A 20,863-nucleotide genomic window follows, 5' to 3' on the forward strand; every position below is an offset into this window, starting at 1 on the left:
GAAAAACCTTCAAGCATTTAGAATGTTCTGTGTACCAAAGAACACTCAAAATCAGTTTTCATGTTTGGAAGAAAAGATCATTTCAAAATATCACAAAATAAACAAAAAATTATCCTCCTGATAGTGATGTACTGAGACTTTGATGATCTATGATTCCTCCTTTCTGTATGATGCCCTTGCTTATAAACACAGCTACTGCCTGTGCCTCTTCTGCATATACATGATGCTCTTCAAAGAGGGCACACTTAACTCTTCCAGTCTATTGATGAAGAGCCTGTAGAAGAATAATCTCTCTGTATCATGGCATTGTACATATAAACCATTATGTATACATGTCTTTTAGCTTTTTCTACTGCCTTCGCTGTGAAACACCATATGGAAAAAAAAGAGTTATTTTTTTAAATATTATGCTCAAATCTGAGCACTAGCTGGGACTTGAATACTCAGTCATGCTGTTTCACAGTGCTATCTCTAACTTTTTAAGAGATTTTCCTGGGTTTCTCTGTTGTATAGGCCTTTTAGCATGCTAGAGACCAACTTTTTTCTCATGCTCACTGGGAATGAGAAAAGAGGGAATTAGAAAATTAATGCACTGAGTAAAAACATACGAGGAAAGGTTAGCTGTCTCATCTTTTGAAAATAATACATACTGTCAATGTTAGATGCACCCTATTAAGGTTAAACACTTTTAGAACAGAAAAAAAAGCCCTAATTTTTGTACATGAAAGTCCAGTGGCAAGAGAAACTTGGAACCCATATATAACAAACTGAAATACTTTCTCTTTTAGTACAGATTTTCAAAATGGCAGTATTCATTTTCCTACAAGTCTCTCCTTCCTAGAATTACATTTGCAGAGAATAAACAGGACCGATTTCCCTTTTTTTCACTTTTCATTCTGTGGAATTATAAAGACAGATATTTTCCAGTGTTCAGTTACCTGCTAGGGTAGCTGCTGCAGCTAATCCAGCTGCAGTGTATGGGTCAGTCCCTGGAGGAGCAGCACTGATAATATATGGGTTTGGTACAAAAGCAGCTGGGGCCAAGCCTGCGGAGAATACGCCTGCTGCAGTAACAAACAAGAGTTTCATTACAGCCAACATTCTCAGCAAGCATCATCATATTCACACCACCCAAATCACACAGCCTATCTGTTAAAATCAGAACTGCTTGTACTTTGGAAGCTCTTAAGAGCAGGTACATAATTACAGAAATCAACACTTCTGTGTCTTCTCATCACTCCTTTCTTACTAATCCCAAGGCCTAACAGCTTTGTTTTGTGGGATCTACAGGCTCCCAGGAGATTTACCTCATATGGGTCTATCCATTCTTCAACAGAAGGGACTGTTCAAAGTGGAATTTATTTTGCCCAACTTTAACTATCTGAAACTAAACTAGTCTTGCAAGGAAATCTGTAGCAGGCAAGTCATCTAGTGTCTGAAGTGAATCAGCCAGATGAAATGAACCATCCGCTAGAGACAAAAATCTCTCTTCACTGACAATTAAGATTTAACCAGATGGCTTAAGTCAGGTACCTAGCTTTTAAACAACCAGTTATGAGATGCTAATCTTACTTCCCAAGAATCCTAATTTGATATAGGAATTGTAATGGAAGGAGACAACTGCAGAAACTCCAGCAAACAAAGCACTGCTACCCAGAGTTTCCCCTGTCAGTCAGGTCACGTACTTTATCCAACACTGAGTCAGCAACTGCTGCAGCAAGTAAAGCACATCAATCTACGTCCCTCCTTCCAAATATTTCCTGATAAATTTCTATTAATATGCACAGGAGAAGGGGCTGCATTTTAAAGAGGAAAATTTCAGTCAGTGCTCAGCACTTCATACAAAGTAGAGGCTTCTCCAAAGTTTAGAAGTCAAAGACAGGACCTGTGGACTCTCACAAACATCTTAATCTGCTATCCTTCCAGCTCTCAGCCTGTATTTGTCAGCTACATAACAGTAAAGAGCTGTCACTTTTCAATCCCAGTTACAGGCTGCTGATCCCTGTCTGAGCAGACCTCCCAACCTACCTAAACAAGCTGGTGGGAAAACTTATTTGCCACAGAGCATGGACACAAGTCACTGGAGATGCTCCCTACTTCTGCCTGCCTGAGAATCCTTTTTTTCCTCACAGAGGAAAGACATTTGTGCACACACCTCAACAGCCCAGTGCAACTGGAGAGGGTGGAAATCTTTAAACCATGACTATCTCCCTTCCTTAAACAAGAAATTGCTTCCATGTATGTTCCAACCTCCCTCCCCTAAACACCAACAGCTTCCTCACAGTGGAAGATAAAACTGTTGTCACTGACAGAAAGGCTTCTTGTCGAGTTGCAGCACACAAATAACTTCATGTAATTAACTAACTCACTGAAGTAAAAGTACTGAAAAGATGCCTGCTAAAGAACTAGCTCTATCACAAGGGTACCTGCAAGAATAAAGAGCTGTTTAAATGGTGCAAAACTTAGTCAATGCAACAGTATGATTTCAAATACTCTACAACTCTTTAACTGGATTACTAAATGCAACAGTATGATTTCAAATACTCTACAACTCTTTAACTGGATTACTAAATGCAACAGTATGATTTCAAATACTCTACAACTCTTTAACTGGATTACTAAAAACACTAAACTGCAATAGAATCTTAGAATTGCATATTGGTTTTTAGTATATAAAGCTAGTGTTTCAATGACTGCTTATAGCAGTAAGCATTTTAAACTTTTACTCCCATCAACATTTAACTACTATGCTACAGAAGCAAATACAAGTTTTATTTCTTTGTATACAATTGTCCAAAGGGGAAAATTTACAACAGAAAACCTCCACTAAGGACAGCACAGTCACAGGCAGTCATTCTGAGTTTTCATGAGAACTACTGCAATGGGCCAAGTGATCAGTATCTATTTGAATGAGAAGACTGAGTAAACTGAAAGGATTCTGTTAGACCAACACATCCACTTTTGCAAGGGACACTTGCTATATTGTACAGAAACCTCACCTATGTGTGGCTGCTGAGCTGCAGCCAGTGCATATTGCTGCTGCTGAGCTGCTGTCAACTGCTGAACAGTCAGAGCATTAGTCCTCTGGAAAAGCTATTGGGGGAACAAAAAAAAAAGAGATGCATTTCAGTTTTCAAAAGTCAGAGCTATAATATACTTGAATTTGCTTATGAAAAAAAAAAGTTAAACCAAGCTTCTGTAATAGCAAGTTACTAAACTAGAAAATTATGCAACAATATTCTTCTAGATTAATTATACAGTTATTTGTCCTTGACTAAGAAAAAATAAGTTTCAATGCAGTGCATGTTGAAATGACTGATTATTAAGAGGATAATCAACTTAAAGGATAATTTTGCCACAGCCCATTACTAACCTGCTGCTGAGAATTGTAGTCAAAAAGTCCTACAGTAGCTCCTGAAGAGTCCATTTGTACCTGATTGCCAGGATAGTCAAACTGTAGAGAATCAAGACCAACTTGTTCCATGGCATCTAGATTCTGATTTTCTGGATTTGAAAATTCTTCTACCAGAGGCTTGTGGGCTGTAGGATTGGGAAGTGGACCCAATCCTTCTGTGGTGCTGGGATTGGGGCCCAGGCGTTCAGCTACTTCTGTTGGGGAGGCTTGTCGACTTCCAGGGGTACGACTGTTCAGGAGAAATTTAAGACAGACTCTTCAATCTTAAATAAAGCTGTCCAGGGGCAGAGTACAGTATTTCTACTTTTAAAGCAGCTCTGAACTCAAGAGACTTTACAAAGGAAAGCGACAGACTAATTTTAACATTTTCAACCAGCATGCACTGATGGCTCAAGATAAAGGATGCGTTTAAAGCATAATTTTGTTTTTTTAAGTTTAAGACTGACTGTAGAGCCCCTCAAATCACTTGTGAGAAAAACAAACTGATTTGTGAGGCTGTTTTGAGTGAATTGTGGTCACCTGTGAATTTTGGCATGTCTCTCTATTGTATTTTGGTAGTGACGTGAAATGTACTGAAGAGAAACTTAAAAGAAGAAATGGCTAAGGGTATTTCATGCCAAAGAACAGAATCACACAGCAAAATTTCAATTGGAAAAGACAAACATACATTATAGTAACCATTTCTGACATCTGAAAAGCAAGCAATAATTTTTACCTTGAATAAAATGAACCACTTCATCTAGCATGTGACTTATACATTTCATTTCCTACACAGCTCAGTTAACAGACTATACTACACTGATGATTGGTGGGAAAAAGTGTTCCTAATATAATCCTGAATAAAATATACAATAACATAGACACAGTATTATATATAAAAGCTGAATTACTCTCTCATCCGACTGGTCGCATTAATCACATTCCCACTGACTACAGGGGACTTTTAGTACACCTATAAACACCTACGGGCAAACAGATGAAGTGAGGTGTCAACAGAGTAACATCCTGAAGAGATTACCTAACACTATTTGGTTAGATTTAGGATACTTTGTTTTGGAGTGGTACCACACCCTCTGTGGGAAGCCATATTGTTTAGACTATCAATTTTTACTGGCAAAAATCTAAGTTAACTACTAGCAAAGAGCTGTGTGAGAAAATCTATGATCCTCTAGCATTATTGTGTTGGCAGAACTTTATGATTATATATTGTTTTTCAGGAAATGTAAAACTTCTAGTTAAGTTTGCTTTACTTGTGAAAACTGAGCTCAAATACCAAATGCTATCTTGCAGGAAGAACCTATGTTTATTTCAGCAGTACAGTACCAGACCAGTTTGTTGTACTGCTAATTCTAGGTCAGAGATCCAGCCTCAGTACTACCTGTTCTGCTTCCTCTTCAGGGCTCCAAAGCCAAAGTATCTGCTCCTCACTGAAGTACATGACTAGTGAGAAGAAATCTACTAGTACTTCTGTAATAGCTGATAAATACACTTAAGTCTGTACAGCTAGAAATCAACCTTTTAGGGAGTTAATGGTATGATTTATTAATCTGGACAAAATATGTCAAAGAAAGAAGGAGTTTATTGACTAGAGGTTTTTCTAATGTTACAAGCAACCTCATGATGACTGTATATAACATGCTGGTTTACCATCTAAGTATCCTAGCAAGCAACCATGTCTTGCTCAACACTTGAGTTTAAAGCCATTTATTATTCCCTGTTTTTCCCAAGTGAAATACAGCATCAACAAAGTGAAGAACAAAAGGAAAAAAGGCAGTTATTTTAGTACATACTTAGTTTAAAAACACTACAAGTACAATAAAAATACAAGGAGGAGGACAGGATGAAGTTTCTTTGTTAATACTATGGTTGGCTAATACAGGTTGCTGTTCTGGTGCTGTTCTGTTGCTATAGTTAAAGTTGTGTCAATACTTCAATTATAAACCTCTGTTTGGAGGGCTCTATACCACCACTTTATATGGCCCGTTTCATTTAGATGGCCTTAATTTTTTTTTTTTTGAGAGGTTTACTGGCTTTGGATGCTTTTTTGCATTTGTGTATTTCTTAATAACTTCTCTCTTTAAATTATACAGAAGGTACTTTACAAACACCTATTTCAAAATTGAAATAGATACTGGTAAAGAAAAGCAGGACATAAGTTATTCTGTATTTGTGATAGGTAACAATGAAGGTAACTTTGTTTATTGTGCTTATTGCAGAAGGCATCCCAAAGGAGCCAATGTGAGCTCTCTGGTATGCTTGGTATTGTATTATTTTCAATGATATGTCTTGAAAAACAGACTTGAAGAATCCCTCCTTAGCCTCAGGTAAATACATTTTTTAAAGGGTAGGAAATACTTACGTATGGCACTCAAACATGCATTTTAATATACTTGAATGAACTAATGAAACCACAACTATCTGGTCATGTTCATCACATTAACATAAATTTATGAGCAGCACTCTAGTTTTCTATCTTTTTAATTCTTCTGTATGACACTTACAAATACATTGCAGTCATTCAAGAAAGAAGGATCAGCCCTTAAAAAAATACCCAATTTAATATGCAGTTTAGTACTAGAAAAAAAACCCAGACTGGTTGTGCTGTCATATAAGAAAGAGTTCACTGTTCAAAAGCTTGAGCTTGGTCCAATCTATTTTTCCCTACAAAAACAACCAAATCACAACACCATTCCATAGGTGACGTTTAATTGTATGAATAGGAAAATACATTGTTCCACCTTAGTCAAAGACGTGGCTTCTCTAAAGACTTATGGGGAAATGATTAGTTGTGTTAGTGGTAATCACTAGCAAAATCAGAAGGAAAGTTAAAATTCTGTAGGACTTAACTCTCTACAGGAACACTCAGATGCAAAAGAGCATTAAAAAGAAGCAGAGAGAGAAAGAAATTTAGTTTGACATTAAAAGAGTTAAAGCTTTCATCCCTCTTTAATTCACCACATTCAGAAGGTACCCATTTACTCTTAATAGTTACTGTGTTAAGATGAATTTGTCTCATGAGAAGTGACACACACATTAATGACATCCTAAGAAACATGTGGCACGGTGGGAAAGGGAGGACTTGAGAGGGAAGAATCAGTCTGCAGCTTGGTAATGTTTAAAGCTGACACACAAACCAGAACTGTAAAAATGCCCTTAAGAGACATGCTTGTCTTCTTGAGAAACAGTTAAAAGCTTACTTAAAATCTTTGCAATCGGCATCCATTCCATTTGGCAAACCTCTGCCATTTATTTTAGTAACATCCTCATCATCTCCTTGTTTAAGATCTCTGTTTTTGTCCTCCTCAAATGGAGAAGCTTTGCCTTTCTGATCTCCTTTCTCAGGTCCATCTGTTTCAGCATCTCTAGTGCCCTGAGGAAAAAGAATCTGTTTGATTCTGAATATTGAACAGAACACAATAGGAGCACCACAAGGTGACCTAATTCTACACTACAGTGCACGTAAACAATACAAACAGTTTGTTGTCAATGAAATTGCATTTGGTGGGTAACTTGGTCATCAAGTTTCAACCACATGCAATTAATAACTGCCAAAATGTGAAAAGGAATGCCTTTATAATGGATTTATAATGGAAGAGCTAACTCAACCTTAACTATAGCGGTGCTGTTAAAGCAGTAATACTTTGAATTAGATAAAAGTTTATTTTATACAATTAAAACATCCAGTTACAAAACAAATCCGCATGAAAACATAGAACAGGAAGATCTAGAATAAGGCTCATCACACATTTTAAATTAAGCTACTTGCAGTCTTTTTCCTGCCTTTAAATACAGTTTTTAGAAAGCAATTTAAGACAGCTATTTAGTTAAGATTCCCAAACCACTTCCCTCTTCTGCCCCTCCAACCAAGGAAGACAGACAAATAGCAAACTACACACTTCCTTCTAAAGAAAAGAGTTAAAAAATAAAAACAGACAGAGAGAATAGAAAATATAATCGTGTAACAAAGACCATAGCAGGTAGCCAGGCAAGCTTAACACACTGCATTACTTACAAAAGCTCCTTTCCTAAACCGGGAATCCAATTTATCAGCTGGAGAGGAACTTAACACATATTCTACCATGCTCACTCCAAGGCCACCACTTTCTGATCGTGGAGACAATACAGCATTTACTTCACTGTTTCCATGAAAACCCTGTCCAGGCTTTCTCTGTACCATAATAGGCTGGGACATAGAATGGTCTGTTAAAAACAAATAAATAAAACGATAGTATTTTCAAAAATACACTTGTAATGTTTTTGCATTTCATTACAACAGCAATATTATAACAAAAAATAAATTAAATTAAAAATTCCAAATCACAGTTTCTAAAAGTCTTATAGAAACACAATCACGATGCAGTATGCATTTTCACAACTAAAATGAAAGGAAAATAAAATTTAATATAGAGTTTAAAATTTGCTTTGAAATAACATTCAGTAATCATGACTGTTTTTTCAGTACATATACAACAATCACTTACGAGGAGTTCCCCATGCAGTCTCTCTCCACTCGTCACCAAGGAATATCCCTTTTTGTCCATCTTTTGCTGAATCATCAGGTTCCCAAAACTTTTTGGCAGGTAAAAGCTGTTAAAATGAAGATGATGGTTTTACTTAAATATGCTTATAGATGGGCAAAAATAGCAATACTATTAAAGAGGATATGCAAGTAATTAGTTTTACATCATGGAATCATAGAATGGTTTGTGTTGGAAGGGATCTTAAAGATCATCTAATTCCAGTTCCCTGCCATGGGCAGGACTGCCACTTACTAGAGCAGATTACTCAGGGCCTCATCCAACCTGGTCTTGAACACTTCCATGGATATACAGCCACAACTTCTCTGTACAACCTGTTCCAGTGCTTCACCACCCACACAGTAAAGAATTTCTTCCTTATAGCTAATCAAAAATCTCTCCTCTTTTAATTTAAAAACCACTTCCACTCATTCTACCACCATCTGCCCTTGTAAAAATTTGCTCTGCCTCTTTTTTGTAAGCCCCCTTCAAACACTGTAAGGTTGCAATGAGTTTTCTTTTCCAGGCTGAACCACCCCAGCTCTCTCAGCCTGTCTCCATGGCACCAGCAGACGTGTTCCAACCCTTTCTGATCACTGTGCCCTCCCCTCTGGACCCACTCTAACAAGTCCACATCTTTCCTATGCTGAGGACTGATACAAAACTCAGCTTTCACTAATGCAATGCACATTGCTGAGGAAATCTTAACCCTTGAAATCTACTTTCCATTACTGAAGCTAATGCTGTAAAAAGGAGTTGCTAAAAGGACCCAAACAAGATTGAGATTCTGAAGTGATAAGGAAGAAATACAGAATATAGAAGCAGCTGTGAAAAAAGAAAATCAAATTAATCCCTGTATTAAATCAAGACAATCTTCTCAGAAGCTTTAACTAACAGGGCTTTCCTGCCAAAGACTCAAAAGCTTGGCTGTTAACTAATACTGTGATAACCAGAGAGAGCAGCAGTTCATTTGTGAAGTTCTCTTCACTTGGAAATGCATCATGTCCCAAATTTTAGAAAGTGACTAACACACATGGTAGCAAGTCAGTTCCCTTAGACCATAGGGCTGTTAAAAATCTGTGACATTCATATGTGAAGTTGCACATACCAACATTGTTATTTAGATGTATGGCTTTTCATTCCTACTTGTAAAACAGAAAGTGTCATGTTAGATCAGTATCATTTCTTGTACAGTCTTCAAGGACTGAAAGACTTAGTGTGACATGACAGAAGCACCACACAAACAAGAATTCCTCAAATACTAGCATCCTTTTTGCTTTGATTTTACAGCTTTATTCCTGTACCTTCTCCCATCAGTAAAAATACAACTGCCAAACTCTATATGTCATATTTTCTCTACACATAACTAAAAAACTGTATTCTCAGACAGAATAGGTACTTTACAAGGTACATCAACAGAAACTAAAGTGAAAACAACTTGTAAAATGTAGGGAAGAAGAAAGCTGCGCAATCCATCAGATCCATCAGATTCTGCAAAATGTAATGCTGTATTTAGAATTCTAAGTTTTGTGAAATTAGAAAAAAACAAATGTAATCTGATGAAGCTGCTTGCAATAAATGAGTACATTCTGGAAATTTGCTTCTTCTAAAACTTAAGTGACTAAAAAACCCCTTATGAACTTCATAGCTGGTTAGTATGAGCCTTGATGAAACTACTAACAGGAGTCAGTATAAAAGACAGATATTTCTTAGTATGACACTGAAAGCACTTGTGCAAACAGCCTCAAGACGAGGTGGCTAAGATTGCCACTTGCAGGCCCCAGTATTAACACTGCAACAGAGATGACAAGAGCTCCTCTGGACAAACTTAAGGATTGTTGCTTTTCTGTGCTGCCCAGAGCTCTCATCAGAAATGATGGGGTTTGACTAGTTAACCTCAAATCCCTGGCTTCCTTACAGAAATTCATTAACAGAGAAGGATTCAGGTGGGAGGATGACAAAAACAAAAGCTCAACAGAACATACAGGAGAATGTTATGTTTGCAAGAGGTGCTGTGCTGCTGTTTGTGATCTGCCCTGACTGAGATGCCCGCTCTAAAACGCATTGCAGAATCACCACCAGGTGTCAACCAAATATACTCTGCGAGCAGCAGGATATGAAGGATATGATCTAACCCCAGACTTAAGGGATGATGTTAGCCATCCAAAGGCAAGGAAAAAGACTAATGGAGTCCTACAATTGCATTTCAACTAAAAGCAGAAGATTACAAAATCCAGATCTGCCTATGCACACCATTTTTAGCTTTCTATTTGTAACAGGTTTGCAACACCACTTAATTTTCATTTTATAGGAGAGTGGTAGAACAGAAAGCAAGCATTTAATGTTATCTACAAAATCCTGGTTTTAAGAATCACATTTTACTTTAAATGTTGTCTAATTTCAAGTATGTGTCCAGCTGACGGCTTTGAAATACCTAAGTGAAGGTGTGTTCACCTAACACAACCATGTCAGAATAAAACAGATCTAGTAATATCTTGGGTGTCATAAAATGAGAATTACCTGAAATATGCTTACCTTAAAATTAGTAAATTCCACTATCAGACAGGTGTGTTCAGACAACTCAGTGTTAGGAAAAATAAGCAAATTTAGAGCAGAACACACTGTAATACCGGTTTTGACAACAAAACTCAATCATATTATTTGTATGAGAGGGAAAACTGGCAGCTTTCCCTAGTAGAAAGAAGCATTAATCCTCACTGCAAAAGTATAAGTTGTTTCAGGGGAGATTTTGCTGGTGTTGTTGCTCGTGAGAGTTTTTTAAGGTTTGTTCTGGATTTTTGAGGTTTGCCTTTTTTTTTTTTTTTTAAACGACTTACTCTCAAATTCCAAACAGATAAATTCAACTGCTTTTTGTCTTCATGTACTTCGGTACACAAAGAATATAAAGTATCTTTAACACAAAACAATGCATCATCCATACTGAGAGGCTAAATTTAAACTACTGAAGATTAAACAGATTTACTGAAATGATTTCCATAAAGTTTCTACACAAGAAAGTCTCTCAAATAAATAAATAAATGCAATTTTACAAAGCTAACAATATTTCAACTCCCTGAGAGCCACTGATTTAGGTTTATTATTTAGACATATGGATATGACATACACTATGCTCTTTTTAAATTAATGTATTAACTCTTGGATTGTCAAATAAGCAGCCCTATCAGTTGCCAAATCTTTTAATTGTGGAATTAAAATAAAAAGTACTTTTCAGAAAAACAAAACACATATTCCTCTTTGGCAGACAGGAAAAACAATGTGCTTGATCAGTTCTACCGAAAGACTTCATCTAGAAGTCATCTCAAATCAATACAGATACTTCAAGTCATTGTGCTTTACTCTTTGATAGCATGTGTTTTCCTCAACATTCTCCGCATTTAGAGCGGTAAGACACAAACTTTACAAAGATACATCCAATTATAAGTAAAAACAGTGGAGAAAGTTGTCGTATTTCTTACTAAACTCTCCCAAATGTACACAAAGTGTGTCCTTTTCAGTATCAGCACTGATCCCTGTTAGGTATCTGCCAGATGAACAAAGCCCTTCACTACACACAAATGATAACAACCAGTTATGCTAACACTGCCTCCTAGCCAGCTCTCTGATAGGAAACTGCACAGTCTCCATTACTGTCTCTTGAATTAAAATTTTTTAAATTATTTTTTAAAATTTAAGATCACAAGTTATTCCTACAGAGCTCAATGAACACCTCAGCTGAATTTCTCTGAATGAAGTTTTGACACTAGAAATGAATACTCTGTTCCTAAAATCAACTCTGTGTGTTTTCAGCCTGCAAGTTAAATCAGCACACATCATCAAAAGGAGATTTAGTTTTCTGTTCTGTTTGGCAGTAAGTTTTGTGTGGTTGTAGTGGGTCACACTAAAGACCCTGCAGCCCACTCTGATATAGCAGAGGCCAAGAGCGAAACAGCACCATGTGTTCTTATTTCTTCAGAACACTGGCGTGACCTCACGGGTCACCACAGATTTTGGGAGCTGGAGCCAGAAGCATCATCGGTGTATAACCACTGTAACAATTTAACCAAGCTAAAATTTTGAGACATTTAGAGAAAGATGTCTGCAACACAGACTTAATAGCGTCCTAATGCAAGTATTGATACCCAGTTGTGAAGAAAAGTATCAGTAAGGATTAGAATTATGAAAAAGAAATTAATTTCAGTTCAGAGAAAAATTTTGGCAGACAGAGAAAATGAGGAACATGATTTCCCAATAGCTAGAAACAGTCCACTTGACATGACCTCTCTTTCATACCTTTCAAAGCATATGGAGCCTCTACCAATTCTAGCTTACTTTATAAGGATGTTTCCCTTGATATTCTAGAAGGCTATAATCAAGAAGAAAATGCAAACAAGCATGGAATGTATCCCAGAACTACTTTATTGCTGTGCAATACATCAAGAAAGTTACTGAGTAAGTCAACCTAGCTATGCGAACCTGTATTACCTCAAGGGACCTGGAAGACACCATTGAAACAAAAGACAAAATAACCTGGTAGGGCAGGGTCACAATATAGTATCAATTTCTGATGCTACTCGATCAAAACTGAGTCTTTGTGTGGGGGTTTTTAAAAACATGTCTAAAAATCCACATGAAAACAAACCAACAGAATCCTAATCATGCAGAAATACATCCCTCTGTCTGAGATAACCTAAAATGGAGATTGGTATGAACTGTCATATATACTGTAATTTAATTCCCAGGCATTTGTGCCATCCTTAACTTTCACTGCTTTCAATCTTTTTAGAGTACTTTGTGGGTGTCAAAAGACCAAATATCATCATGCCTTTTAACCATCCACTCTATCACAGATACTTCACTAACACTTTCACTTTTCAAAGGGAGTTTTAAGAGCTGGAAGGGAAGCAGTGTGGCTACTCAGGTTTCTAAAGAACAGGGCTTAATCTATTATTGTTTTTCTCAAATCGGAGATGATTCATAGACAACCCTGGATGAAGCAAAAAGTGCAAGTGACTGCTTGAATGCTTCATTAAAATAAAATAATCAAGTAGGAATGGCCATGTGGCAGCTTAGAAACATTCAGCAACTAGAACACAGCATGTATTTTTCATCAGTAAGTTATGGTTTCCATAGACTCCGACCACCATTTTAACAAAGTTAGGCTGCAATATTGACACTGGTTCAACTATCAGCTGAATTAGGCAAATACCCAGCAAGACAAAAGGATCCACATTTGAAATCTTAGTTCAACGTGAATTTCCCCACCAGGTCCTGTCAGGGCAAATAACCCTAATATTGTCAATTACCTTCCAAACAGTTCAGGGAACTGCTTTTGAAGGAGCCAAGTCATCCTTCATGTTCTTAAAACTCCTTCTCCCAACCTTAAAGTACACTGACTTAAAAAAACCCAAACAAATCAAATCAGTCAAAAGAAACAGTCCTTCTTCCCTCCAGCTAAATTACATAACAGCACTCTTCAGCCTAGTTAAAATCTTTTAAGGAGTAATTACCAGTGAAAAATAGTAAAATTACCACACACTTCTGCTGGGCATGCCAGTTCACTTTTATTGTAGCCAAATGTTTTTTTCAAATCCCAGGCTCCTTGGCTTCTCAGGAGCAGCAAGCAATTGGTCCACTAGCTTAGATACAGGGAGACAAGACATACCTCCTTTCATAGAATTGTACATTCTTACAAAAAATTTCCCTTTCACTTCCCTAGAACTATCACTCATCTAACAAGAATGGCACAGACACACAGAACCAGTCAATAACAATCCCAACATTCTTTTAACGTATTTAGTTTCTCTTCACCTTAGACAGAAGTAATCAACTTGTTCTTAAAAGCAGCTCTTTGCTTCATATTGCATTATTTAGACTTCTTAAACTATATCAACATTTCCAAATCAACTGGATTTTCAGCACTCAAAAATTACCTCTCCCATTCCCCGAGATTCTAGGGCAAGAGCTTGAAACTCATGATTCATCTCATCCACAGATCGAACCTGTAGAGGGAAAACCAGAAGAAAAATCCATTAGTCACATATCTTTTCAAAAGTAAGAGTCTTCAATACTCCAGAAGATTTCTGAATACTGGAAGCACACAAAAAATGTGCTTCCCAATTTAGTCTGAACATGAGTCTAGAGCTCATGAACAGATATAGCTAGTAACCAATTTAAAGTACCCTGCTAATAAAATAATGTGCAAGAAATTCCAAGAGACTTACACAGTTTAATCTCCACATATCTGTACAGATATTGGTCACTATAGAAACAGTAGCCAGTATTACATTTGCAATAAATGTGAGAAAAAAAGAGGTGAAATTGAAGATTTGGGCATATAAAACCCTTTGGAAAGGAGAGGAACTGTTGCACACTGCGTTACTGAGTACACATGGCAGCAAACAAAGAAAAGCTCTCAAGGCAGGTCTCAAAACCTACTAGCAATGTGTTACTTGTAAAATATAGTAACTGCATAAATATAGTAAATATCTTACTGCATTATCACAATTCCTCATGTCTTCTTCCAGGAAATAGCATTTTTCCTTCCCTGCAGGTTTTGGTTGTTTTGTTTGTTGTAAATATGAAAGGTGTTTTACTAAACTAAGAGTTGCTGCTACAACAAACCACCTCCTTTTTCCATGGCACAGACAGTGCTGGGCTCATTCTTTTCTGAAAAAATGGTTTTCATAAGGACTTCTCAAAGCCAGGATAAGCTTAGAAAAACAGATTAAAAAAGGAAATTCAGAGTTGTTTCTTTCCCTTCCCTTCTCTCCCAATAGTGACATGCAGCAGGTAAACTTATTCAAGTTCAAAGTAAAATTAGTTTCTCTCCCAACACCAGTCTCTCTTTAGGAGTTACTTTCACCAGTAAATCCATCTGTTTACACCAGCCAATAATTCCAAATGAAGTGACTCCACACAGCTGATAACACATAACTAACACTTTTCAATAGATCCTCAAATACTAGGCAAAGAAACAATCTGGTCCTTTCAACATTCTGGCACAAACAACCCTGTCTTAGCACTGCAAAAGTGGCCAATAGATGCTCCAATCTCGAAATTCTGCTCCCAAACTATTGTTATTGCCTCAATCATTCTAAGCCATTAACTTTTGAGGTTGAGTGTTTCTGTGCTTTTGACAAAGAAATTTCACAGCTCAAAGAAATATTCTCTCAAGAAGAACAATATTTTACTTCAGATGGAGTCTGAAATCACTTCCCAATTTCATTGAGATAGTGAAGAGCAAATTTAGTTTCAGACTGAATTATGGGGTAGGCACATCAGCACACTGGCCTTATTCCAGTAATGCTGACACTTAAGTTAATTAAGCTGATTTTATTCTTTTAAAAACTGAAAGCAGATTGTAACATATCCTTTAAAAAGCTAAAAACATTTTTCTTATAATTAATATTAAAAAAAAAAGATTAATACATTATGCAAAAACTTTATTAGCTTCAAGGGATAATCAAATACTTTTGCATGCACATAGAAAATATAATGGTAGAAGAGCAATTATTTAAAAAGAAAAATCAGAAACTTAAACTTTGAAGACTTCTGAATGTGAATATTACAATTTCTGAAAACAATGTCTTGTACAGATTGCTGAGAGAGCAGATTATCTTACCCAGGCCTGTTCATGCTGAGGTCATGTACTTTAGTTTCGATTGCAAAACAATATTAATTTAGGTACTTCTGTCTCAATATGTAGTCTTGATCTAATGATCTCTAAACAAATTTGCACGTAAAGCTTATACCATGAGCCAAACTATATTTACCATAAACACTACCCAAACTGCTGTTAGATAACAAAGCCAAGCTTGGAAGAGGCATAATTTTTTCGATTGTGGTGGTTTTTGGGTGGGTTGCTTGGTTTTTTGTTTTAGCCTTCAGCTTGGTGGCAATTTTATTTGTTTGCATTTTTTTTTTTTGGTGTTGCAGGACCTAATAAAAAAAGCTTATTTTTCACAATTCAGTGAAGTCCAAAACCATGGCCACCCCTCCTTCCATGTCTCTAAAAAAGACAAACCACGAATCAGACTAAGAGCACAGCTAGCTCCTTTTTTCTTCTAAGCAGTTCAGAGAACATTATAAGAAACTGAAGTTTTATACAACTGTAAATACATTTTAGAACAATGAACATTAATTTTGCTCACTGGCCTCTTTTCTAAAAAATTTAAGTTAGCATTATGTATTGCTACCAGCAGCAAGAGAAAAAATGCAGTCCTTTTTTCCATCAAAAACAACATCCCACAAGATCCTGCTCAGTATCATAAATTTGTGTTTCACAGATCATTTGCAAACTGGAGAAAACACAGGCAGCATCAGTATCTCCATGTCTTTATTCAACACTAACCCAGCCCTATCATAACAGTAACAGAAGAAAACGTCCAGAATGACACCTGGCTGGACCTCCTATGTATAAAGATATGCCCTTTCCCCAAAGGAGAAACTTTGATTGGGATTATCTGCATTAGCAAGGCTTTTTATTTTCTCTAATTCAATACCAGCATTAATTTAATTCATAGGTTCCAGAAATAAACACTAATACTTTTTAAAATACAAATTCAGAACATTAAAACCCCCTTTTTCTATTTTTATTCATATCCTGCCATACAGAATAATTCATAAGTCAAAAAGTGGCCTTTGGAACATAGCACTCAACATATACAGGTTTTTTTTCTGGTTTTGTTTGATTACATCACTGCTTCATCCCTGCAATTGCTCAAGGCCAGGCTGGACAGGGCTCTGAGCAACCTGGTCTAATGGAAGGTGTCCCTGCTCATGGCAGGGGGTTGGACAATGGTTGCAAACTTCTAATACACAGCAGATCATTCCACAGGGCCCCCAAATTATGCACAAACAGATATTACACACTGAGCTGTCTTTAGGTAAGACAGTTCCTCACATACTGCTGTTAAGTAGGTAGAATGTCTTAAGCATTTGTGATTTCTTCCCCCTTAACACATCAACAGAAAATTCTCATCTTCTTCCCCTTCTACAGGCTCTAGATACAACATGCGAGCATGTTTTAGTCCATTTTTCACTGCAGCATTAGGAATGAGATTTTAACACAAAATTCCTGTTTAAAAACAAAATTATGTTTCAGAAGACGTTCTTCCTAAAGTTTACACTTCCTCTCTCTCCTTAAAATTTAAAATAAGTTTTTATAAATCTAGAGGCCTACACAAAACCCATTCCTTTACTCTAATAAGACTCTGTAGAGGACAGTCCTGCCACCCTTCACCCAACAGCTTTTACCACTCCCCTGAATGAACTTGGTAATCATGGAGGTAACTGTTTGATTCAGAAGGTTGTTTCATTCCTTTTCCATGCATGAGAATTTCACCAGATCACCCAGCTGAACTGGGTAAAACACAACAGAGAGGAGACCCCTACATTTGACTTGGAGAGCAACAAGGAGAGGCTGGTGTGGAGCAGGGTGGGAGAGGAGTATCCACTCAGCGCTGGCTAAAGGGAACTCAACTGGTAACATGAAACCTTGTCCTCAGGCAGAATTCCAGAGGCAGACTCTTGACTGGACATCGTCTAGGATTACCACAAGAAACACTGCTTACAGTAATACCCATTTCTGGAATACAGGCATCCAAATATTACAACGACTACTCTCTCAAATAACCCTGAATCTTGCCAGAAATAAGCTTGTAACCATTTTTCTTACAAAAGCAAAGAACAGCCCCTTCTTTGAAAAAATGTCTATGGAATAAACAAAAAATACAGTATCAAAGAGAAAGATATGACTCTATTTTATACACAAGAAGTGGTTAAATCAAATGACTAGAAAGTAGGAAACCCACTTATACTGCATTAAGAAATACCAAATCCCAGTCCTTCCCCTCTCAGGTGAATACTCTAACCACTGAGACGAAGAAGACATATTTTGCAGTTGAAACTGTGTCCTAGGCCAGAAATTCAACACAAAACACCTGGTAATTACAGCACTGAGACTGGAAATAAAGGGAAGCTGCTATTTACACTGCAAATGCTTCTGTTTTTTCTTAATTTTACTGAATGACTTCAATGGAAAATACCCTTCCAGCAGTTTTCTACAGGGGTGGCTCTTCTGTAGCATTTATCTTATGTAAGATATATGCTTATGGCAGAGAGTTAACATTATGAGCAACTTAAATTATTCTGAAAACCCAATACATTGCAATTCTGCCAGTCCTCCATAAAGTTAAACACTGTATTGTAAAGCCATGTCAGATACTTGACAAGACATTTTAAAAACTCCTAAAAAGACAACCCACCAATAACCTTACAGATAGGTGGCCAACTTGAAATTACTAAATAAAAATACTTTAAAATATAAATATTAGACAGAAATCTAGAACAGATTAATAACAAAGGACAAGAAAGGAAAACTATACAACCAGCCTAAACTGCACATCTCCAAACCTGTTATGCCATACTGCAGTAAAGGGCTGTATATAGAGACTTCTACTCTATAAAATTTTTGCCAAAATTACTTTTAAGACCCTTACTTTGGTTTAGAGGCCAACCCACAGTGCATCCAGATAAAAAAAGCTGTTGAGCAGCTGAACAGGCAACTACTAGAAGCACAACTGAACTGTTTTGTACACTAAATACCAACTACTTTCTCTAACATTAAAAGAAAACAAAACATTTGTTTGATTAAATGCTTTGGAGTAGATGCACCTTCTCATACCTCTTTGAAGCATCAGAGAATCACAAGTTCACTTAGTACCAAACTGGTTAATGAAAGTTGCTGCTCCCAATTCAAAGTCAAAGATGTTGTGTTTTGATAAGAGGCAAGGTTTTCTGAGGGCCACATGGAACAGTGATACAACTGAAAATTTCAACAATACTCCAAAATGCCCAGGCTCCTTAAGCAGTCCAAATAAAGAAGGTGTTAGGCATTTCTGACAAAAGACTTAGGCAATCAACTTTAAGTTCTAGTAAGTATTTCTATGGTTACAATCTCAAAAGTACATCTTCCTCCAGAGCAAGCATTTAACAATTTTCACTGTGTTAAAATAGTGTTTTAAAACCAACTAAAACTTTTGCAGGAATTGCAATACTTTTGGCTTCTCAACTCATTCTCAGACTGAGTAGTACTATACTTCTGCACTCTGTGACCCCTAGTACATCCAAATATTCTAACAAAGCCAAATCTCTCAATTTAGTTGGCTTGACTCAGCAACCACTCCGGACCTTAACGCTCTTGTGCTTTATTTCCTTGTGAGCTTTGTATTGTAGTTTGAGAAGCAATCCTAGCAGCACTGAGAATGTTGACAATGACAGAAAAGAGCAGATTTTGAGGTGGGGTTTCTGCAGCACATTAAAGGGGCAGGGGAATACACTCAGCAAAAGCAGAGTCCAGTCTGCTGAAAAAGCCAACTCACATGCTTTGCTTGTTTTCAATAGGAATATCAATAACCTCAAAGCCTGCACAGAGGAGAAATGAATTCTTTACGGTTTTATCAACAGCATGTATAAATATGCATATATGTTATATATAATGTCAAAGTATGCTGGGTAGTATCTCACAAGTCATCATCAAGTTCGGAAAATACTGATATACTTGCACAGTCTTCTGCCAACAGATGAAACAGAGAAATGATTTGTATATCATCATTATCCACAAAGAAATGCACAGGAAAATGATGGACATCTTACCCCTTTGTTTCAGAACTACATGATGGCTCATTGGCCTAAAAAGCAGCTATGGACTCTAAGAAATTGCTCCCCCTAAAAGTGAACTCTTCCATCACGTAAGAAACTTGCCTCTTCATTGCAAAGGCTTTCATGATTCTCTTTCCAACCCAGCCAGTTCAAGCTTCGCCCTAAGACTGGCAGAACTGTTTGTGCAAGTTTTCCTAAACTACTGTCAAATGTCCTCAAGCTCAGGATTTTAATCAGTACAGCCAAATACTGGCAGAGCTACCAGGCTCACATAAATTAATGCGTTTGTACTGAAACCAGATTTCGTAACTATTTATAACAGTTACACTGTCTGCATCATTTGAAAAGCTGAAGTGATATATTCCTACATAAATAGGGCATACAGTTTACACTAAATAACCTTAGCAGGTTTCTCAGTTTCTTAATTGTGTAAGAAGTTATCCATTCAAAAGAGTTTCTAAGAAATGTACACCACAGCAGGAGGGGTAATAGAAGTTGGCAAAACAAAAATCTAGGAATGTGATAAAAAGTATGCAATATAATTTTACAAAATAGAAGAAAAAGCCCACAAAAACTTGTCCAGTGAGAGCTTCTGTAAACAGGAAATTATTTTAAAAATTTAATTAGAACAATTGATTAAAATAATATTTCCCATACACTTTTTAACTTATTATTTAAATGAACTACAAGAAAAAGTAATTCTTAAAAATAGGGGCTGACTGGTCCCTTTTACTGCTCAGAAATCAAACAGAAGAACTATTTTTCATGCAAGAAATTTTTTTTATACAGGTTTAAATCTTCAATACTAAATAGTTTAGGTACAAATCCCATGTAGTTTGATGAGACTCTTGACCTTCCTCCACTTCACACATTATTTTGCAACTCTCACTCCAATGTTCCTTCATAAATACACCAGAAACAAAAGGCACTAAATATATTCAGAAATTTGAAAACAAAGCTATGGAATGAAATATGAGTTGCAGTTTCAGTCTAAACATGCTTAATTTAATTGGTGCTTACTTATATGCATATAACTAAATTCTCTTTTTCCTTAATTTTAAATATCTACACTTCTTGTTAAGCTGGTTAGTCAGCATCACCTTTCTGGCAGCAAGTGTTACAAGTGGTGTAACAGAAGTTTAGAGGAATTCAAGAGCCAAATTTCTAACCATCAGTATCCTGTTCTACACAGAAAGGCTCTGTCAGTGAGCAATAACTATACAGCTACTCCTATAGAGAAGCGTGACATTAATTAGATGTGCTGCTGGTT

At 36.7% G+C, this 20,863-nt stretch overlaps 1 protein-coding gene across 9 annotated transcripts in view; it reads right to left on the reverse strand.

Annotated features, from left to right (window-relative positions):
* Window positions 1-20,863, reverse strand: part of PUM2 (pumilio RNA binding family member 2) — a 74,157-nt gene that overhangs the window by 32,359 nt on the left and 20,935 nt on the right. For 7 of the 9 annotated variants that reach the window (XM_014894925.2, XM_014894924.2, XM_014894926.2 and 4 more), the window contains 7 exons: window positions 13,863-13,931; window positions 7,897-8,002; window positions 7,428-7,615; window positions 6,613-6,785; window positions 3,374-3,644; window positions 3,000-3,093; window positions 939-1,064 (listed from right to left, as the gene is read on the reverse strand). In XM_014894925.2, coding sequence (XP_014750411.1) covers window positions 939-1,064; window positions 3,000-3,093; window positions 3,374-3,644; window positions 6,613-6,785; window positions 7,428-7,615; window positions 7,897-8,002; window positions 13,863-13,913 — 1,009 coding nt within the window. In that variant the 5' untranslated portion in view covers window positions 13,914-13,931. Of the gene's footprint in view, window positions 1-938; window positions 1,065-2,999; window positions 3,094-3,373; window positions 3,645-6,612; window positions 6,786-7,427; window positions 7,616-7,896; window positions 8,003-13,862; window positions 13,932-20,863 lie in introns of those variants that run through there. The other 2 variants (XM_088162459.1, XM_088162458.1) reach the window with 1 other exon arrangement.

The sequence above is a fragment of the Sturnus vulgaris genome, chromosome 3, assembly GCF_052056855.1.
Source record: "Sturnus vulgaris isolate bStuVul1 chromosome 3, bStuVul1.hap1, whole genome shotgun sequence".
NCBI classification, from domain to species: Eukaryota; Metazoa; Chordata; class Aves; order Passeriformes; family Sturnidae; genus Sturnus; species Sturnus vulgaris.